Raw genomic sequence first — 18,410 nt, forward strand, 5'->3', positions numbered from 1 at the left:
CACTCTTCATCTTTCCTGTGCGATATCCCTTCATCTTGGTTCCTCCTTGTCCTGGTAGGAACGACTTCCTGAAAGAGGTGAAGATCCTGTCTCGCCTGAAGGACCCGAACATCATCCGTCTGCTGGGAGTGTGTGTGAGCAGTGATCCCCTCTGTATGGTCACTGAGTACATGGAATGTGGAGACTTGAACCAGTATCTGTCCCACCGAGTGCTTCTGGACAAGACGGGACCGACACATAACACCCCGACCATCAGGTAAGCCAGAGATGTGCACACACACGCATACACTCAGGATTTGGATGAACAAACAGTCAAAGTTTTGATTTATTCGTTATTCCCAGTTACCCGGCCCTCATCTCCATGGCCAGCCAGATTGCGTCAGGAATGAAGTTCCTCTCCTCCCTCAACTTTGTGCACCGGGATCTGGCCACGCGTAACTGTCTGGTCGGGGGTGAGAAGGGTGAGAGCGGAGAGGATCGGGGCGGTGAGCGTCACATCAAGATAGCTGACTTTGGCATGAGCAGGAACTTGTATGCAGGAGACTACTACAGGATCCAGGGCAGAGCTGTGCTGCCAATACGCTGGATGGCCTGGGAGTGTATACTCATGGTGAGAGGACAGGACTGTGTGTGTGTGTGTGTGTGTGTGTGTGTGTGTGTGTGTGTTTGTGCATCTGATGGTGTGTGATGATCGCAATACTGTGTGTCACATTGTTGACCAGGATCAATTATAATAACCTATTACAACAATATATTTGTTTTTCAAATCTAGGAGTTTGTTTAAGTAAAATCCATGTGAGCATTTTTTAAATATAATTTCCATTGTGTAAAATACCAACTACTTTAGAGGGAATCTGTTCAACAAATCAGCGCAAATGAATTTTCTGCCCTTTTTTTCCTCTTTTTCTGGTTTGTATGTGCAACAAACATGAGCTTGTTTACTGTAAACTTTGGTAGTCAGTGTCTTTGTCTAGCAGGAAATACAACCGTTGGATCCACAGACTCATGAATCCAGGGGAAACTTCTTAAACCTTTTCTGCTTTGTTTAAAAATGAGTGCTAAAAATATGTAAAGTTCAATAATGATGAACTCGTATGTAAAGTAAATCGAGTAAATGTCTCATCCTTTAGCAACAGATAGTACTTTTGAGACTGATGGAGATTATGATGTTGAAGATGAACATGTCTGTCTGCGTGGTTGTGTGTGTTCACAGGGTAAGTTCACCACAGCCAGCGATGTGTGGGCGTTCGGGGTCACTCTGTGGGAGATGCTGAGCGTTTGTCAGGAGCAGCCGTACTCCAACCTCACAGACGAGCAAGTCATTGACAACGCCGGGGAGTTCTTCAGAGACCAGGGCAGACAGGTACAACACAGAGTCTGGTGTTTTATTCAGATAATAACAGAGCTGTTCTTCATTTCCTGAGATGTTTTCACATTGTATCCAGAATGTAGTACATGCTACTGACTTCAAACGGATGATATCCGTGGCCCTCTAGTGGCCGCGCTGTGGGCCACGTCTCTTATTTGTAAGAACAATTAAAGATGTTTTTCTGCAGGAGAAAAACTGTGTTGGACCAAAAAGAAATGTTATAATAATAAAGATTAATTTAGGTATTTGTCAGAATTGAAAACGGGTAGACTTTATCACATGTTTTCTTATTATTTGTAACCTGTTTAAAATAAATCTATCTAAATCTAAAAAGGTCTCATTAATGAAATGGTCCCTGCTTCCTAACACCTTCCTCCCTCTCTCTCTCTTGCAGGTGTATCTGAGCAGGCCGGCTGTGTGTCCTCAGGGTCTCTTCGAGCTCATGTTGAGCTGCTGGAACAGAGACTGCAAGCTCCGCCCGTCCTTCGCCGACATCCACTCCTTTCTTACGGAGGACGCCATGAACATGGTGTAGAGAGAGCAACAGACGGAAGAGAAAGGCAACGCTGAAGAGGGGAAACGCCTCGTTCGTTTCTGCGTCCTTGCTACAGTGGGGAAGGTGGGGTGGAGGTGCTGCACAGCAGAGGCAGATGGGAGGGGAGAGTGGGTTGCTCGCTTTTATATTTGTACTTTTTTGGGTGGATGGGGCTGAGACACCGCTGGTTCGGTTTATTTCCACATCAGACCCCCAACCCCAAAGGCAAAACTAACCCCAGCTTTAGACGGGTGAGAGTCCGAGCTACATTTCACGGGTGATGGGTGCAGTCTGCATAGGAACTTTCTCTCCTCTCAGATACTTTATTACAAGGGGGCTTTGTGTTACTGGTGACTAAGTGCTGTAGAGTTAATGACACGGGAAGCTGCCGAGTGACGGAAAGTTCTCCGAATACGACAACAGCAAGCTCGGACATGAACACTTATTAAGTTTCATGACTTTTGCGTAACCATCATAATTGCTACATGCAGGGTAACGGGTGACTGCACATGACACACAAACTTGTCTGAACAGCACACCTATTGTTCAGACATGCAGGGATTGTCTTCGTATTTATCGTATGTATAGCCTAATGCACACATTTTCGTCATCGGCTTCACCCCCTTTTTGCCCATCTGAGGCACAAAAAAAATGATAATTTGACCAAAAGTCTATGAAAAGATTTTCAGACATGGCTGACTGATAACTTCAGATCTCAGACAGTTTGTCGACCCTTCGACAATCCTCTTATCTTAACCCCAAAAACTTACACAGTGACCCTCATCCACAGCTGTAACTTCCAAGTTATTGTGGACTAATGTGAAATGATGTGGACCAGACAACAGCAGCATTTCTGCAGTGCAATTACATCAGGTATCAACCTCCACCCCCATTGCAGTCAAAAAGTCCAAGCCATTTTTGAACCCCATCTTTGAGCCACAGAGAGAAGAACTGTGCCTAATGGACTTCTGAAACCTGAGGAAACGGGTCCTGCTGCTGCCGATGAGACGTGACCCACAAACTGGAACGGCTTTTTCCAAGCAGAGAGACAATACTGCCATCTGGGGCAGAGGCCGGGACGTCTTCAGGTGCGCCTGCTCAGGTGTTCTGGGCATTTCTTTTTGTATCTGGCTGCGACCCAGACACAAAGGATAAAATGAAAAATTCCACAACCAGCTGCACTTTAAATCCTACATGCATATATCCCTGGCCATGATGGAACTCCTCTCTGCGAGGGGCCTGATATGATTCCTGTCGATGTGGATTCTAATGCATCTCACCTGCAGTGATTTCAGTTTTTTTTTAACCAATGGAGATCAAAGTTCAGGACGGTCTTGTCTTCCTTGTTAAATCTTCTCCCTACAAGGCATTGCCAAACCAAGAGATGTAAAATATTATTTAAAAAAACAAAATGGAATGGCATCATCAATTCATCTCATTTTTATGACAGCCTTTTGTTCGGTGTGTTGAGACGCGTTTACTCATCGAATATTCAATCTTCGCTCATCCAAATGCATAACCGTGCTCTACAAACGCACTGTCACGGTATTACTCTAACAGAATTCTGGGAGTTCTGACTTTAGTGTGAATGTCGACATCAACCTCTGCATTGTCCCACGTTAATACATTAAGCTGACTGCGGTAGAATCAATGCTGTCTACCTTACTGACTGTATAGTGCTGTAAATCAGTCCTGAGGTGATCAAGATTATCAAGTAATACATGTTTACTGATTGTCAATGGTTGTGCCATTTGAGTCATTTTTGATACACTGTAGTTCAACCAAACCCATATTTTTATATATATACTTTATGTACTTAGACACTCCTTGATGTCTGATTTGGTCCTTTGTGTCTTTTGAGGTTGAGCATAATAGTATGTACATATTTTAAGGACAGAATTGTAATTTCCTTTACTAATATATGGAAAACTCTTTGTAACATTTGGGGTCTTCTGTATCTCTGTAGAACGCTTGCTACCTTGATGCCATGGTAATTCATCGTTGTCTATTTTTGTAGATGTTTTAATAAAGTTAATCTTTTCAAGAATTGCTCTTGGGCTGTGACTATTGATTGTTGTCATTATCGATTCCAAAACATGAGAAAGTAGAATATTACCCTTCATATTTTCTCAGAGCCCAAAGGTGACCGCAATAGTCTAATACACAAATATATTCAATTTACAATTATATAAAACCGAAAAGCAGCGAATCTTCACATTTGACGAAGAACTTATTTTACTTGACGGATTATTAGGATATTAATAGTTTATTCATATTCTGTCGATCTATATCTGTAGTCTGCTCCATGTGGTCTTAAATGAAACTTCAATGAAGTAATTAAAAAAAGAAATAAACAGACAACAGGTTACAGTGATTAAACCATTACTTTATTGTTGGAACATTTCACTACAGATAAATCTTGCACACTACTTTTAAAGCTATATGTCATTATGTCAACTTAAAGTACACACATGCAACAACACGTTTTAATGAATAGTAAAAGATTAGTCACAAGAAGATACACAAGTGGAAACTGATTTGGCTTTCATCTACGGCCGTCCCTAGTGACGTCCCATGGCTTTAGGATCAGTTGGATATGAGTAAAAGTTCCCTGACAGAAAAAGTATAATAGGTTTAAGTAAGGAAGTAAACTCGACTTGACGGTTGTGGATTGACCAGGCACTTGGCGATAACAAAATGCAAAACTGCAAAGCTTTTTCTGTTAAGAGTCTGAAAACAAGAGCTCCTGATCAGAGATGCTGAACGGTTACTCAACACCTTCCAATAGGAAAGAGCTAAACATCTGTTATACTCTATAATAGTCACATCATAGAAAACACTATACACTATAAAAGAACAACAAACAGAACATCTCCCATATGCCAGTTTAAACTCTAGACAGCAAGCAAAGCAGTCGGCAGCATGCATGTCTCTCCTTGACTCGTGTCTAATAAAGACTCCGAAGACGCTGCAGCAAAGTCAACAGACATCGGTTTTTCCCCACCACAACAGACTTTCATTTCTTTCAACAGGAAACCCCCGTAGCTCGTTCCCACCAACAACCTCCTTCCCCTTCATTCTGAAACAACCTTCAAACTGATACGATTTAAGTCAGTTTCTACAAAAGAGTAGTGGAGTTAACTATTAACTAGAGACTTTGTCTCTTTTTAGACAAAGCTCGGTCCAGTAACAATTCGCCCACACACACACACACACACACACAACTACGAGGTGATGCTGTGATAACAAGCTTAGCACCGTTTAACTGAAAGGCACAAAAAAAAAAAAAAAGAATGACAGTTGGTTGATTAAGTCCATATACAGAAAAAATGTTGGTTTAGTAAAAAAGAAAAGATTGCATACTCAAGTATAAAACAGCAATGAGAGGAAGTCCTACTTTGGGTTTTTGTCTCCTGGTAATAACAGCTTCATTAATAATCCTATCCCTCGCAGCTACTTCTGCTGTCATCTACAGCAGAAAGCACAACAGCTCAGAGCAGGAACATGACGGAGAACGTTTAGATGGAGCAGGAACGAGGAAAGAGACGCACACAGTGAAACACATGCACAGAGACAATCGGACAAGACTACGGCGCTGCAGTGGTTATAGGCACAAGGAGTAGACGTGAAGCTCCTAGTCTGAATGTTGGGGACACCTCTCCTGATTAGTTCTTGCTCTTCGTCTCTTCTTAATGCACGAGGCCGGGAGCTCCTACAACCTGCAGAGTCGACGAGAGAAACGTGAGGCGGTTACCGGCTGCAGCAGTCGTTCAGCCTCGCATCGGACTTTCACACACACACACACACACACACACACACACACACACATGCTGCAGCTTACCTGGGAGATGCGGACTCCGGTGAGTTTCTCCACAGCGGCAGGCAGCCTGGTCATGATATCTAGCACCTCCCCAGTGAGTTTGGCCGCTCCCACCTCTGAGCCACCACTGGACACCATGGTGATCTTTTTAGCCGACATCAGTGGCCTGCTGATCTCCTCTGCCATCTGCAGGACGAGAAACAACAGAGGAATTAATGCAGAGAAGAGGGGAGAGAGGACAGAGATCATTTTCATCATCTATTCATTCATCCGTGACGGTCAGACTGACCAGTGGCAGTTTCTCCAGCAGCATGTCCACCATGGCGCCGTCTTTGTACTGCTGGAAGGCTTCTGCTTTCTTGGTCATCTGCTCCGCCTCGGCGCGGCCCTTAGCCTCCACGGCAAAAGCCTCGGCGTCGCCCCTCATCTATTCAGACACACACAGAAATGTACAGAGTTGATATTACAATAGAAATGTACAGGCCTACAGACGGGGACGGGTTGAAGTGGAAATGGCATGGAGTATTTTTAGAAACATAGGAAAGATGCGCCAGGACTCACTTTGATGCTCTCGGCCTCGGCCTCTGCCTCCATGATGAGCTGCAGGCTGCCAGGAGGGAGGAGAGGAGAATTGTGAAATTGTCTTAAGTGATTTCAAATTGAATTGTGTCCTTTCTCTGTGCTGTTCGGATGTTGGATGCACATCACTTGATTTACACGTTTCATAGATCTCATCAGAACAACAGTATCGTGGCTCCAGGACTCACCGCTGCGCCTCAGCCAGTCTCTCCAGTCGGTACTTCTCTGCTTCTGCCGGCTTCTTCACTTTGGCCTCCAGCTCCCTCTCCTTACGGGTGATCTCCTGCTCCTGCAGGGTGATCTGCTGGCTGCGCTCCACCACCTGAATCTGCATTTTCTCCTCCTCAATGCGCTGCTTGGTCTTGGCCACCTGACGAAGGAAGAAAGAGGAAAAAGAAAATGATACGCTACTGAAACTTCAAATCACGTGAAAGTAATCAAGTATCATGTACAATCTGCAATGGTCCTGTTAGTACAAACTCAACCAGCCAGCCCAATAAAATGTGTGGACGTAGTGTGCAACAGACATTTCACCAGTGCAACAAAAACATATCAAACGTAAAAGCAATTGGCTCTAGAAGATCAGATCATGAACTGTACCTGAAGCTGATAGGCCATTTCTGACTCCGCCTTCTTCGTGTTGACCTCAACATCATAGGCGGCCTTCTTCAGCTCGTAGTCTCTCTGGGCTTTTGCCATCTCAATCTCGTTCTTGTACTGAGCTGAAACCTTCTCCTGCATCGCGTGGGCCTCCTGTGTAGAGCATGCAGCAGGACAGAAAACCGATGAATTTGGGGATTCTTTTCAAACTCAACGATTATTCTCATTTTCGGATCGTCCATAGAAGCAGATTTTACCCTCATGACAGAATCCCGTTTGTACTGAGCCTCTCCAATCCTGGCATCCTTCTGCACCTGAGCTGTTCTGGCTTTTCCCAGAGAGTGAAGGTAGTCCTGTGAGGGAAACAGGGACGGTCAGCTGTGAGACAAGCATTTAAAAAGGATGGCAGTGCATTCAGCAAACAAAAAACAAGAGACGGTGTGGTTACCACTGAAGACCTAATTCATCACTAATGTAAAGAGCAGCTGGAGGTCTCAGAGACAGTGAGTCAATATCATTACTTAAGTCCATTACTGCAACAGAGGGAATCATGTGAGGCTAAAAGCTTTCATATAAAAAACGTTGAGGCTCACAGCGACACTTAAGATTCCTGCTGCTCCAGTAATCAGTGTGTGGCATTTTGATCATTACATGTTTGCCATTAGCCCCGGCAGAAAATGAACCCAAACAGACAGGAAGTACCTGATCATCGTGAACATCTTTGAGCGTGTAGCTGACGACACCGATCCCCATGTTGACCAGGTCAGAGGAGGCCACTTTAAAGACCTGCTCAGAGAACTTCTTACGGTCCTGATAGATCTCCTGTACACAGGGAGAGATACATTGTGTAAGTGAGTGATGAGTCATAAACGTAATCTTTTAAAGATGGAAAATGTCAAGCAAATCCATTTGACACGCTCAGAACACCAACCTCCACGGTCAAATGGGCAATGATGGCTCTCTGGTGTCCCTCCAGTGTTTCTAGAGCAATCGTGGAGATCTCGGCCTCAGACTTGCCCATAAACATTTGGCAGGCAGTGGCCAACATCTCTTTGTTCTGGCCCTGGATCTTCACCTGGATAAAGACAGGAGAAGAGAATGTGAAAAAGCAAGAAGCAGGTCAGACATGAAATAGAAATCTGGCATTATAGATGCCATTCAGATGTTTTTTCCTTTCTATTTTGCACTTTTCAAAACAATAAACTTCCTATAAAAATAGCCAAGGACTCACTAAATTCTTTCTCTAAGGGGACGTCGTCCCATTGGCCCTCTCCATCCAGCACAGTGTCATCTTCCTTTCCCTTGTTTACTAACAGTAAATACCCTTCAAACTGCACTGAATATGCATGCTGTGGGTCTATACACGGTACGATGAGTCTAATCCTCTGACCAAAATATATAAGTTTAATTAGCTTGTGTTTCAGTATTTTGTATGTTTTTATGTAATTAGACAGTTACATGTTCCCGTCCACTCATACTGTAAATGAATCAGTAATACTCAATTCAATAAAAGCCGTATGGTATTCTCATTTGCAAAGCATACCTGAGCAATGCCGGTGACAGAGATAGGGACCCCATGGCGGGTGTAGACTTTGTCACTCTTCACATTTAGAGTCAGAGTGTTGAGGGCAATTCTGAGAAGAAAAGGCATAAAATAAAAAGGAATGGGTGAGCTATAATAACAAAGAGCAAGAATGAAAAGGCACAGCATAAGAGAGACGGAGGGAATTAAGTCAATTATCAGCCACAAAACAACAGCATGCTAATGGATACAGCAGTCAGAAAAGATACAAGCACATCTCTCCTATCAACATTCATTTCCCTTGTTCGCTGACCGGTACATAAAATCAAGCTGCTATGAGGAATAGAAACTGAATAGAGGATCACCTCTGGATCTTCTGAATACAAGGGAGGACAAACACTCTTCCTCCAGCAATCATGAGAGGAGGAGACCGGCCAAAGCCTGCAGAGAAAGAAGGGAGGGGCGAACACATAACATAAACAATACGCTGGCATTTATTAACGTACAGCTGGTTATTCATAGAGTAACTCGATCTAGGACATAGTTTAACGTGCAACCCAGTAGTACGACAATATAAATATGCGGTTTATTCACGACAGCTTGAGAGTACACTTTAAGTGTTGCTCAATAACATCTCATCACAAGACATGTGGTGATTAAATCACATGACACAAGTTTTCCATTTCACTGTAAACAAAACTCATTTTATCACAGGATTGTTATGACACATCACAGAGTACAGTGGCCTTCTGAACGTGTGTATCAATATTACATCAGCATTCAATATTTCATGACTCAACTTTTCATACCATCTGGTGTTTATTGTGAGAGAAATAATCATGAGATGTAGGCAAAAGATATGAAAGAAAGTATCTCACCAGACACCACCATGGCTTCATTGGGTCCACACGTGTAAAACATCTTGATTTCTGATTTGAAGCAAAGACCAAAAAGAGCATATCAGAGGATGGACATACGGTTAGCTTAAAAGACAGCGCCATTTTTTTTCTTGGATATCACTGTGGTGCATTTTTATTTATGTATTGTAGAGAACGTGCACCACTGCTCAATGGTCATAAACAATATTATGGTTTTATTGACAGTATCGGACACTATTTTCTGTGTTGAACCTTAAATGCAATTTAAATTGATGGCACCACGATACAATATTGACTGATATTAACATTCCTAATATCGTTTTTTTGGATTGATGGATTATTGAGGTGTAAAAACAGTGATGAGTTTGGCAGTAACACAACTGACATGTTTTTGTCAATGAAGCTTCGAACGTTATATTTTTAACAGAGAACAAGCCCCGCCCCCTATAAACAACTCCCATACAGCGCAGACGGGTCGGTCTGACTGACGCCTGATCCCTTTAAGGACCGACGTGTTGTCGAATATTAGAACAAAAACGCATCGCTGCTCGTAAAAACAAATGTCGGACAAATAGTACAACGAATGTAGGACCGAATAACGGTCTGCAAAGACGGCTAGCTCGCATGCTAACGTTAGCTAAAAAGAGCGGAGTAGGGGTCTGGGTCGATAACGTCACCAACGTACGCCTGTGGAAAACAGACCTGCGTTTAGCTATCCCACACATCTATTCACTACACCGACATGATGTAACACATCGAACTGATCGCTCCGTGTAACTTACCGATATCCGATCAATACAGAAGTAAATCCTTTTTTTAAGAGAGTAACTTGAGGTCAGTTTAGCGTTGCAACGGTCAGCTACTAAGCCCTTTTCCCGTCAACTGGAATGGCAAAAATGTCTGTGAGAAGAGGGGGAAGTGTGCAGTGACCACGCCCATCCTCACGACGCGAACGTCCTCCTTCAGTCGCTATCTAGTGGTTGATCATGATAACTGCACTCTATCTATCTATCTATCTATCTGCCATAAAGTCTACTTTTATGATCCCTAAATTGTTCAGTTTTTTCTACACTTTCATGAGTTGTTAAATTCAACTATATATTTTTGCATTGAGATCCTGGTTAGGGATGGTTTTGCGCTGATCTACATATTATTAGGTTTAGGTCGTGATATTAAAAGTAATTGCCCACAGCAACTGTCTGAGATGACATTTTAAACAATCACATCAATGTTCACCTAGAAAAACACAAAACATGTTAATAATCATCCCCACTGTATCTCAACAGTGCTCTGCATGATTGATGAATGTACTGGAATACTGTCTGAAGTAGGGGCACACCAACATGTGTTTGATGTTTCATGTATTTATATATCATAGTATTAATGTGCACACTTGCAATGGAGTCTTGCATTACAATTGGTCTCAGTGGTAGGACTATAACCGCTTCTAAAATAAATTCAGAACTAGACTATTTCATATGAATACAAATCATCCCGCAGCAGAGATTAGTTCATAACTCTGTAATCCACTAACTCCAATCTGATTATACCATAAACATGGAGGATTCTGGATTTGTTCCTGTCTGATGGGAGCTGGGAACAGAGACCTGGCTCACCCATCCTGTCCACTCTGACCAGACCTCAACCTTTTGAGGCCAGACTCTTTGCCGCTGGTGTGAGGTTACAGAGAGCACAGATTTGTCCTCCTTTTTGTCCAGGTTGTTGAGTCGAGGAGGAGTGACGTTACTTCTCCTCTCTCTCATGTGTTACAGGACGATACATGCACGAGACTGAAAAACAGCGTCTTACCCAAAGCTGTCACCATACACACACACACACACACACACACTCATATGTATACAGTATATAGTACTCTATTCTTACACTGCTACTACTACTTGTTTACACCTTGTGCGTTATAGATGTTATGCCGCTATTGTGTATTTGTACACTGGACAGCACTTTAAATACTGTTCTTATTTTGAAATTATTTTTTTTATTTTTGTCTATATTATTTTTAATATCAGGGACAGCCATCGTAATTAAGTTGTATTGTGGTCTTGTGCAACAGTATAATGACAATTCTCTCATATCTTATCTTAACCAGTTGAAACCTATGTTCCTGCATATTTGGTTTACTTTCATCAAACACAATTGTAGCTTTTTGGTACCAGTAACAATCTAACTCTTACAGTACGGCGTTGTCTCTGGGAGGTCTGGAAGAGTAAAGGGAAACTTTTATGTTGCTTAATAAATATACATTTACATACAAGTATGTCCAACAAACTTTATTATAAGACCGTGTCAGCTCACAAAATCACAAAACCCCCAAATAGAGACAGAACAGCTTGGACCTTGAGGCTAAATTGTTTATTTTCAATTGCTCTTTCCAAAGCTAAAAATGATCTTGAGCTTTTAGGCCGTAATGGATGAGCAATCTTTGAAGTGGCCAAAAAAAAGAAAAGAAAATCTTATTTCCATGACAACTGGTCGAACTCCAACTGCAGATGGAGATTTTATTTGATTTCACTTCATTGCTTTCTGAAATGGGTCCTGCGTCACAAGATGTAGCCTATACTCTGTTTCACATAACAGAACATTTATACAAACACATCAGACATGACGATTAAGCAGCTGCAACGCAACAGTTTCATGGTTTGCCTTCACATTCAGTGCTTACCCAGACCTTAATAAAAGAACATGACTCCAGGCCGACTGAGACCTCAAACTCTGATTTGACAGTTTGACAGACAAAAGCGTTCTTAACTTAATCAATGAGATATGATAATAAACAACAACAACAAATACTCCAGAACAGCTACTAAATGGGCCTTGTGGTGAGACAAAGGACCCTGAGGAGAGGGGCTTGAGCTGGCTGACCCCATCTTGTCCCTGGTTTGAAACTGAAATGTCTGCCATCTGTCTACTCTGCAGGGAGTGTTACAGTAAGAGTGATTTAAAACTGCTGATTGGTTATCCAGCTTTGAAATCTGAAATAAAAAAAACAAAAAAAAACTGCAATACATGTCAGTCACCAGCTGTTACTGTAGAGCAGCTGGTAAAATGCTGTTCAATCTCTATATCTTATTTCCACACCCTGATCTGCAGCAGCGCCCCTCCTCATCCCGGCTCCGGGTCAGCTTTCTCAGCCAATCCGCGTTCAGCATCAGCCGGGTCTGGGTCTAGCCACGCCCACTCCCGCTCTGGAAGCGCTCCAACATTATAAATGCATTGTCCTGCGCTTCCACATTAGTCTTGGGTCGGCTCCTCGTCCCTGCGAAGTGACTTGTCTGCTCGTCGTTGTACAACTTTTGCGTCCGCTATGAGGGAAATCGTTCACATCCAGGCCGGCCAGTGCGGTAACCAGATTGGTGCCAAGGTAAGAAAACATATTTATTCATAGAATATTTATTCTTTTATAGCATAATGTTTCCTCTCACTGTTAAAAAAATAAATAAAGAATCCACCGGCTCATTATGCAAGACACACCCATTGAGCTTTTTAAAGTCCCCATGTATCTGATTGTTTGTCTGTGTAAGAAGACAAAGGACTCCTTTTGTCTCATTGTGCATGAATACAAAAACATTCCGTCCATACATTACATAGCATTATGTATTTAAATCACAAATCATAAAATATCACTTATAACTGTTGAATTTTTTTTTTCCATCACTTTTCTCACTTCACTGATCTTGAGCACTGCGGTAGCCGGTAGGTGGGTGTGCTTACTCACATAGAAATAACGGTATAACGGGGCTCTTGTGTCTCGACTGGTGAGGACTTAGCTGACCTCAAGATATTGTCTGGGGAAAAGAAAGAAAAAAAACCTGTTTATTCTTCACTTGTCTGAGCCCCTCAGTCAGAGTATTCAGCACTGGGTTCTTTATCTTGCACACACAGATATGGCTGGTATATCAGACAATGAGTGGGAGCTGGGATAGCAGGCCTGGATCATTTTTTCCCCCCCAAAAGGCTGATGGATCAATAGCCCATATTGATTATATTTTACTCCTGCGGGTTGATGCAGACTGCTGCTTCAGCTGGTGAGAGAGCAGGATGGGCTGTGGAAAGGGTGTGGCATGGATAATTGGATGAGAAAGAGTTGTTCCTTTAAAATAGACTGATGAAGTGCATTTCATGAGAGACATCATCAGCGCTTTTAGCAAGGAAATACTCTCATATACTTGCTTTTGTCAATTTTGTATTCAATTTGAATGCATTTGACACTATAGTCTCCTTAATAGGGCCCTGCAGTCTGCCTCACATCACCCACGCAGTCTCACCCAGTAACAATAGCAGTCATACAGTACATGTCTTCATGGCCCGTTATTATCCCTGTCTTATTACCTTATTTTTGTTTTACAACTAATCATTTGCTACAGGGAGCATATGAATGGGATCTTTCAAACACACACATACAGGAATCTTGCCCTGTTCAAATAGAGTTTAAAGACCACACTAACAATGGCCCATGTATTCCAGGATTCATCGTTGTGATGCTCTGCTTACAGAGATTTTGATGTCCAGTAAAGCAGGGCCTGTCTGTGTAATCAGTTTCTTTCCTCTCTTAGCCATATTAGGGGAAGGGTGGGGGAGGAATGGAGGAAACAGCTGATGCGCAGCGGGTGAAGTCATTGGGTTCATAACTGATATGCCTCATGAAGAATGGCTAGTAGAAAGAAACACAACATATAACCATTATATATACTTTTGTTGAATTTGTATAGCAGTTGCACCACAAAATATAAACTTCATTATATAGTCTATAGGCTTATGCAATTGGAGTTATTGCAGTATATCCATCTCCCCTTCTAAAGCATGGGGCATAACTTGTGTCTTTGTATTGTCCAATGGTGTTAAAATAACAACTGGCAGTGAGGATCCACATTTGTTTCCAGTCCTTCAGGACTCATTGACTCAGATGTCCAGGGGATATGATTGACAGAATTGTTGAAGAGCTACATTGTGGTGAATTAGGTCAGGGTGTAGCATTGCCTTCCTGCTTATAGTCCCCATTCTTTCACTGTGAATGTTTTCAGTCTTTATTGATAGCCAACTACTGTCTCACTGTCAAATATCTGTCAGTTTCTCAGTATTTTTGGTCGTTCTTTTTCAACTCTTTGATCTCTTTACCCCGCTGTGATCTCCCTCATATTAAGGTCACTTGGTCATTTTTGGTTTACGTGGTCTTATTTAAATGTCATGATACTCAGACTACAGCTGAATCCCAATCTCTTAAGTACTGAGCAGCAATACAGCCCGCTTATCCAGCTTACTCTAAATCCTCCTACTGCTGCTGTTTGCAGAAAATGAGGAATAAAGCCCTTATTTGGGAGGTATCACAAAAATATGTGCAAGCAAATGTCTGGCTGTGTATGCAGCAGTCCCGCCTACTAATGGGATTTAATGCATACACAGCGTGAGTGTGGTCTTTAAAGAGTGAACAAGACATGAATACAGATCTGAAGACAAGCAGTGTCTCCAGTGTAGTGTGACTGCCTGCAAATGGAGTTTGTTTGCAGTGTTGCCCCTGGAGTGATCTGTAGCCCCTTTGTGCTCCCTCCTTTGCATTTTACACGTGAAAGAATTGCATTCTGCTTAGTCGTCACTCGATAACTTAGCAGGGGAAAAAAAGCAGGAAATATGAACAGCTGCATTGTATTAAATGGGTTAATATATGGCTTGGTGAAAGGAGGAAAATTCCTGTTGTTTTTTAACAGAATCCAAAAATGCAAACCCACTGCTGTTTTCCTCTTTTAAAGTCCCTGGTCCAATAAACCACATTGCTGATGTGCATGTGTGTACTTTCTTTGGAAGCAACTGTCAAGTGTTACCTTCCATTTTGTGTCCGCAGTTCTGGGAAGTCATCAGCGATGAGCATGGCATCGATCCCACAGGGACTTACAACGGAGACAGTGACCTGCAGCTGGACAGGATCAGTGTCTACTACAATGAGGCCACCGGTAAGTTCATATCTATGGAGTATGTTATGTGAACACATGCTCAGCTTTGCTATTTCATTCTGAATTATAACTTAAGACATGTTGTTACACACTCATGTCTGCTGTCGAGCGTGGATTTTGTCACATTAAATATTCTGTGTAACATTTAAAAATGTGTTTTTCTGCATTATTGAATTGGTATGTTTTCTCTCTCTCTCTCTCTCTCTCTCTCACTCTCTCTCTCTCTCTCTCTCTCTCTCGTGAAGGAGGCAAATATGTCCCTCGGGCCATTCTGGTGGACTTGGAGCCGGGCACCATGGACTCTGTGAGGTCCGGACCCTTTGGGCAGATCTTCAGACCTGACAATTTTGTGTTTGGTGGGTGAAATAAATCATTTTTCTCATGATGCTGAATGACTTGAGCCTTTTTTATGAAGAATGGCTCACCTGTATGTCCCTCCTTCTCCTCCAGGTCAGAGCGGTGCTGGAAACAACTGGGCCAAGGGTCACTACACAGAGGGAGCTGAGTTGGTGGACTCAGTCCTAGATGTGGTCCGCAAAGAGGCAGAGAGCTGTGACTGCTTGCAGGGCTTCCAGCTCACCCACTCTCTTGGTGGAGGAACTGGGTCCGGCATGGGAACCCTGCTCATCAGCAAGATCCGCGAGGAGTACCCCGACCGTATCATGAACACCTTCAGTGTGGTGCCCTCCCCCAAGGTAACGTAGTCTTGCATTAGAGCATAAGAATTTGGGGTTTTCATTTGAGTTAATCTTGGGATTTTCTCCCTTAAGATCATGAGACTGAAGAACGATTCTGCGTGTTTTCTGTCCTCAGGTTTCGGACACAGTGGTTGAGCCCTACAATGCCACCCTCTCAGTCCACCAGCTTGTAGAAAACACAGATGAAACCTACTGTATTGACAACGAGGCGCTGTATGACATTTGCTTCCGTACTCTGAAACTCACCACACCCACCTACGGAGACCTTAACCACCTTGTGTCCGCCACCATGAGCGGGGTCACCACCTGCCTGCGTTTCCCCGGTCAGCTCAACGCTGATCTTCGCAAACTGGCTGTCAACATGGTGCCTTTCCCCCGTTTGCACTTCTTCATGCCTGGCTTCGCCCCCCTGACCAGCAGAGGCAGCCAGCAGTACAGAGCCCTCACAGTGCCCGAGCTCACCCAGCAGGTGTTCGATGCCAAGAACATGATGGCTGCATGCGACCCACGTCACGGCCGCTACCTGACCGTCGCCGCCGTGTTCCGTGGGCGCATGTCCATGAAGGAGGTCGACGAGCAGATGCTGAACGTCCAGAACAAGAACAGCAGTTACTTCGTCGAATGGATCCCCAACAATGTGAAGACCGCCGTCTGTGACATTCCACCCCGTGGCCTCAAGATGGCCGTCACTTTCATTGGCAACAGCACAGCCATCCAGGAGCTGTTCAAGCGTATCTCAGAGCAGTTCACAGCCATGTTCCGCCGGAAGGCCTTCTTGCATTGGTACACAGGCGAAGGTATGGATGAGATGGAGTTCACTGAAGCAGAGAGCAACATGAATGATCTGGTGTCGGAGTACCAGCAGTACCAGGATGCCACTGCTGAGGAAGAGGGTGAATTTGAGGAGGAGGCTGAAGATGACGCCTGAAGATAAAAATGGGAAAGTCATTACATCAATGGCAAAATGATAAACATAGTGTCTGAAGCATTGCTAGAATTAAACTTTAGCATAGATATCCCTTGTGGTTCACTGCAAATAAAGTTGTCAAATGAAAATGTGTTTGCATTTCATTAATGCGTACAATTGTTCATATTTGTTTGATAAAACATCAACTACAACTCAGCCTTCATATCTCAATCACATTTCAAAGCTGTGTACAAATGTAAAGGATTGAATATTGAGGCAGATTTCCAGAGATGGATGAATGTTAATGCTGTTGAGGTCAGCAGTTTGTGCAGTAGAGGATACTGATGTGCAGTCATGTGCTGTTTCCTGCTGCTATGAAAAAAAGCTGCGTCATTCAATTTTGTTATGCATGGATAAGAAGGTTTAATGTTTGTTCCATGAGTATTTAGCTATAAAACAGTTACGTAAACAGGAATTATCAGTGCTGACATGCAGTAGGTCCAATATAATATTACTGGAGTATTTAATGAGGTGTAAGAGAATTTGCTACTCCGGAACGCTGTGTGGCATATGACCAGTTTGCAAGACGATAGTCCGACCAATTTCTTTCTCTGCGCCAAACCACATTCCCACAACTATGAGTCGAATCTAACAACACGTGTTCATTGCACCCCGGCAGCATTTAGAAGAACTTAATACAAAACTTCAAAAGTGCAGTTCCACATACTTAGATCAAGCAACAATGTTGCATACATAATTTGGAATACGTAAATACTTTTTTTACAACTAAACAAGTAAAAACTATTTTATGTGTTTGTAGTTTCTTGTAAGGCTTTGCATTCAAATTCCTGTGGAGAGAGTGGAGGTGGAGAAGTAGTAACTTTTTTATTTCATATAAATATAAGACTTTCAACTGTTGCTGATGCCCAAAGCATGCCTGGCTCAACCTACAACGGGGCCCCAGGGCAAAACATAGCTGCTTTGCCCATATTCCTCCCACAAAGGCCCCAAGGTTACTGTATGGTAATGTATGCAAAGTATAAGCACCAAACTGAAATATTAATGGTCTTAAACTACCTTTAACTCAGGGACTCAAGACAGCATCTTACTGTTTGTAATACAGCAGCACCTACCTCAAGGCCCCCGTCAAGGGGGTTGTGCTTTAATACTGCATATATTTAAAGAATGTCATATAAAAATGGGTTTTAGGAATGCAGAGCAGTAGTTCTGCCTTGTACAAAGTATATGAAAATAGAAAATGAAGCTACACCTGAACTGTACTAAAAAATAGAATCTCTTTGGACCACCTGTAACTGACAGCAAACTAAAACAAAGAAGTAGGCCTAAGCAACTGGATAATGTAAAATTGTAAATGTTTCTAACTATCTATCAGAACATTTCCCAAAAGTTGTGTAAGTTATGCAGACTGTGGAACCAGTTCATTGTTTAGACCAGGGTGTGTGGCTGCCCCTTTAAGAGACGCGTTTGCGGGAAATGTTGAACCAATCAGAGTCTTTTAAAGTTGGACTGGGTTTAACT

General features: G+C 42.9%; 3 protein-coding genes across 6 annotated transcripts in view; 2 read left to right on the forward strand and 1 right to left on the reverse strand.

The window, feature by feature from the left end:
• The window catches only part of ddr1 (discoidin domain receptor tyrosine kinase 1), a 36,404-nt gene extending 32,453 nt beyond the window's left edge, over nucleotides 1-3,951 (forward strand). For all 4 annotated transcript variants that reach the window (XM_079164266.1, XM_079164267.1, XM_079164269.1 and 1 more), the window contains 4 exons: nucleotides 59-256; nucleotides 343-610; nucleotides 1,214-1,363; nucleotides 1,764-3,951. In XM_079164266.1, coding sequence (XP_079020392.1) covers nucleotides 59-256; nucleotides 343-610; nucleotides 1,214-1,363; nucleotides 1,764-1,904 — 757 coding nt within the window. In that variant the 3' untranslated portion in view covers nucleotides 1,905-3,951. The remainder of the gene's footprint in view (nucleotides 1-58; nucleotides 257-342; nucleotides 611-1,213; nucleotides 1,364-1,763) is intronic.
• Nucleotides 3,952-4,269: 318 nt separating this feature from the next.
• flot1b (flotillin 1b) lies at nucleotides 4,270-10,221 on the reverse strand. The gene is made up of 13 exons (XM_079165434.1): nucleotides 10,086-10,221; nucleotides 9,304-9,354; nucleotides 8,791-8,866; nucleotides 8,447-8,537; nucleotides 7,835-7,978; nucleotides 7,606-7,725; nucleotides 7,161-7,256; nucleotides 6,904-7,056; nucleotides 6,492-6,673; nucleotides 6,286-6,331; nucleotides 6,014-6,151; nucleotides 5,746-5,910; nucleotides 4,270-5,623 (listed from the first exon to the last, which is right to left on the reverse strand). The coding sequence occupies exons 2-13, from the start codon at nucleotides 9,344-9,346 to the stop codon at nucleotides 5,594-5,596; spliced, it is 1,284 nt and encodes a 427-aa protein (XP_079021560.1). The 5' UTR covers nucleotides 9,347-9,354; nucleotides 10,086-10,221; the 3' UTR covers nucleotides 4,270-5,593.
• A 2,357-nt stretch (nucleotides 10,222-12,578) lies between these two features.
• Nucleotides 12,579-16,977, forward strand: tubb5 (tubulin, beta 5). Its single transcript, XM_079164879.1, has 5 exons — nucleotides 12,579-12,682; nucleotides 15,158-15,266; nucleotides 15,512-15,622; nucleotides 15,717-15,961; nucleotides 16,080-16,977. Exons 1-5 carry the CDS (start codon nucleotides 12,626-12,628, stop codon nucleotides 16,890-16,892), a joined length of 1,335 nt encoding a protein of 444 aa, XP_079021005.1. The 5' UTR covers nucleotides 12,579-12,625; the 3' UTR covers nucleotides 16,893-16,977.
• The last annotated feature ends 1,433 nt before the right edge of the window (nucleotides 16,978-18,410 follow it).

Source organism: Pholis gunnellus (assembly GCF_910591455.1).
Source record: "Pholis gunnellus genome assembly, chromosome: 8".
Lineage (NCBI taxonomy): Eukaryota > Metazoa > Chordata > Actinopteri > Perciformes > Pholidae > Pholis > Pholis gunnellus.

Bases quoted from the DNA above. Each gene is read 5' to 3' on its own strand.
- flot1b (XM_079165434.1), bottom strand. From the start codon at position 9,346: ATGTTTTACACGTGTGGACCCAATGAAGCCATGGTGGTGTCTG. The intron at 7,726-7,834 runs GTTGGTGTTCTG...CCCTGTGTACAG, and splicing joins TTGCCCATTTGACCGTGGAG to GAGATCTATCAGGACCGTAA. The intron at 7,257-7,605 runs GTACTTCCTGTC...TTTCCCTCACAG, and splicing joins AAGATGTTCACGATGATCAG to GACTACCTTCACTCTCTGGG.
- tubb5 (XM_079164879.1), top strand. From the start codon at position 12,626: ATGAGGGAAATCGTTCACATCCAGGCCGGCCAGTGCGGTAACCAGATT. The intron at 15,267-15,511 runs GTAAGTTCATAT...TCTCTCGTGAAG, and splicing joins CTACTACAATGAGGCCACCG to GAGGCAAATATGTCCCTCGG. The intron at 15,623-15,716 runs GTGGGTGAAATA...CTTCTCCTCCAG, and splicing joins ACCTGACAATTTTGTGTTTG to GTCAGAGCGGTGCTGGAAAC.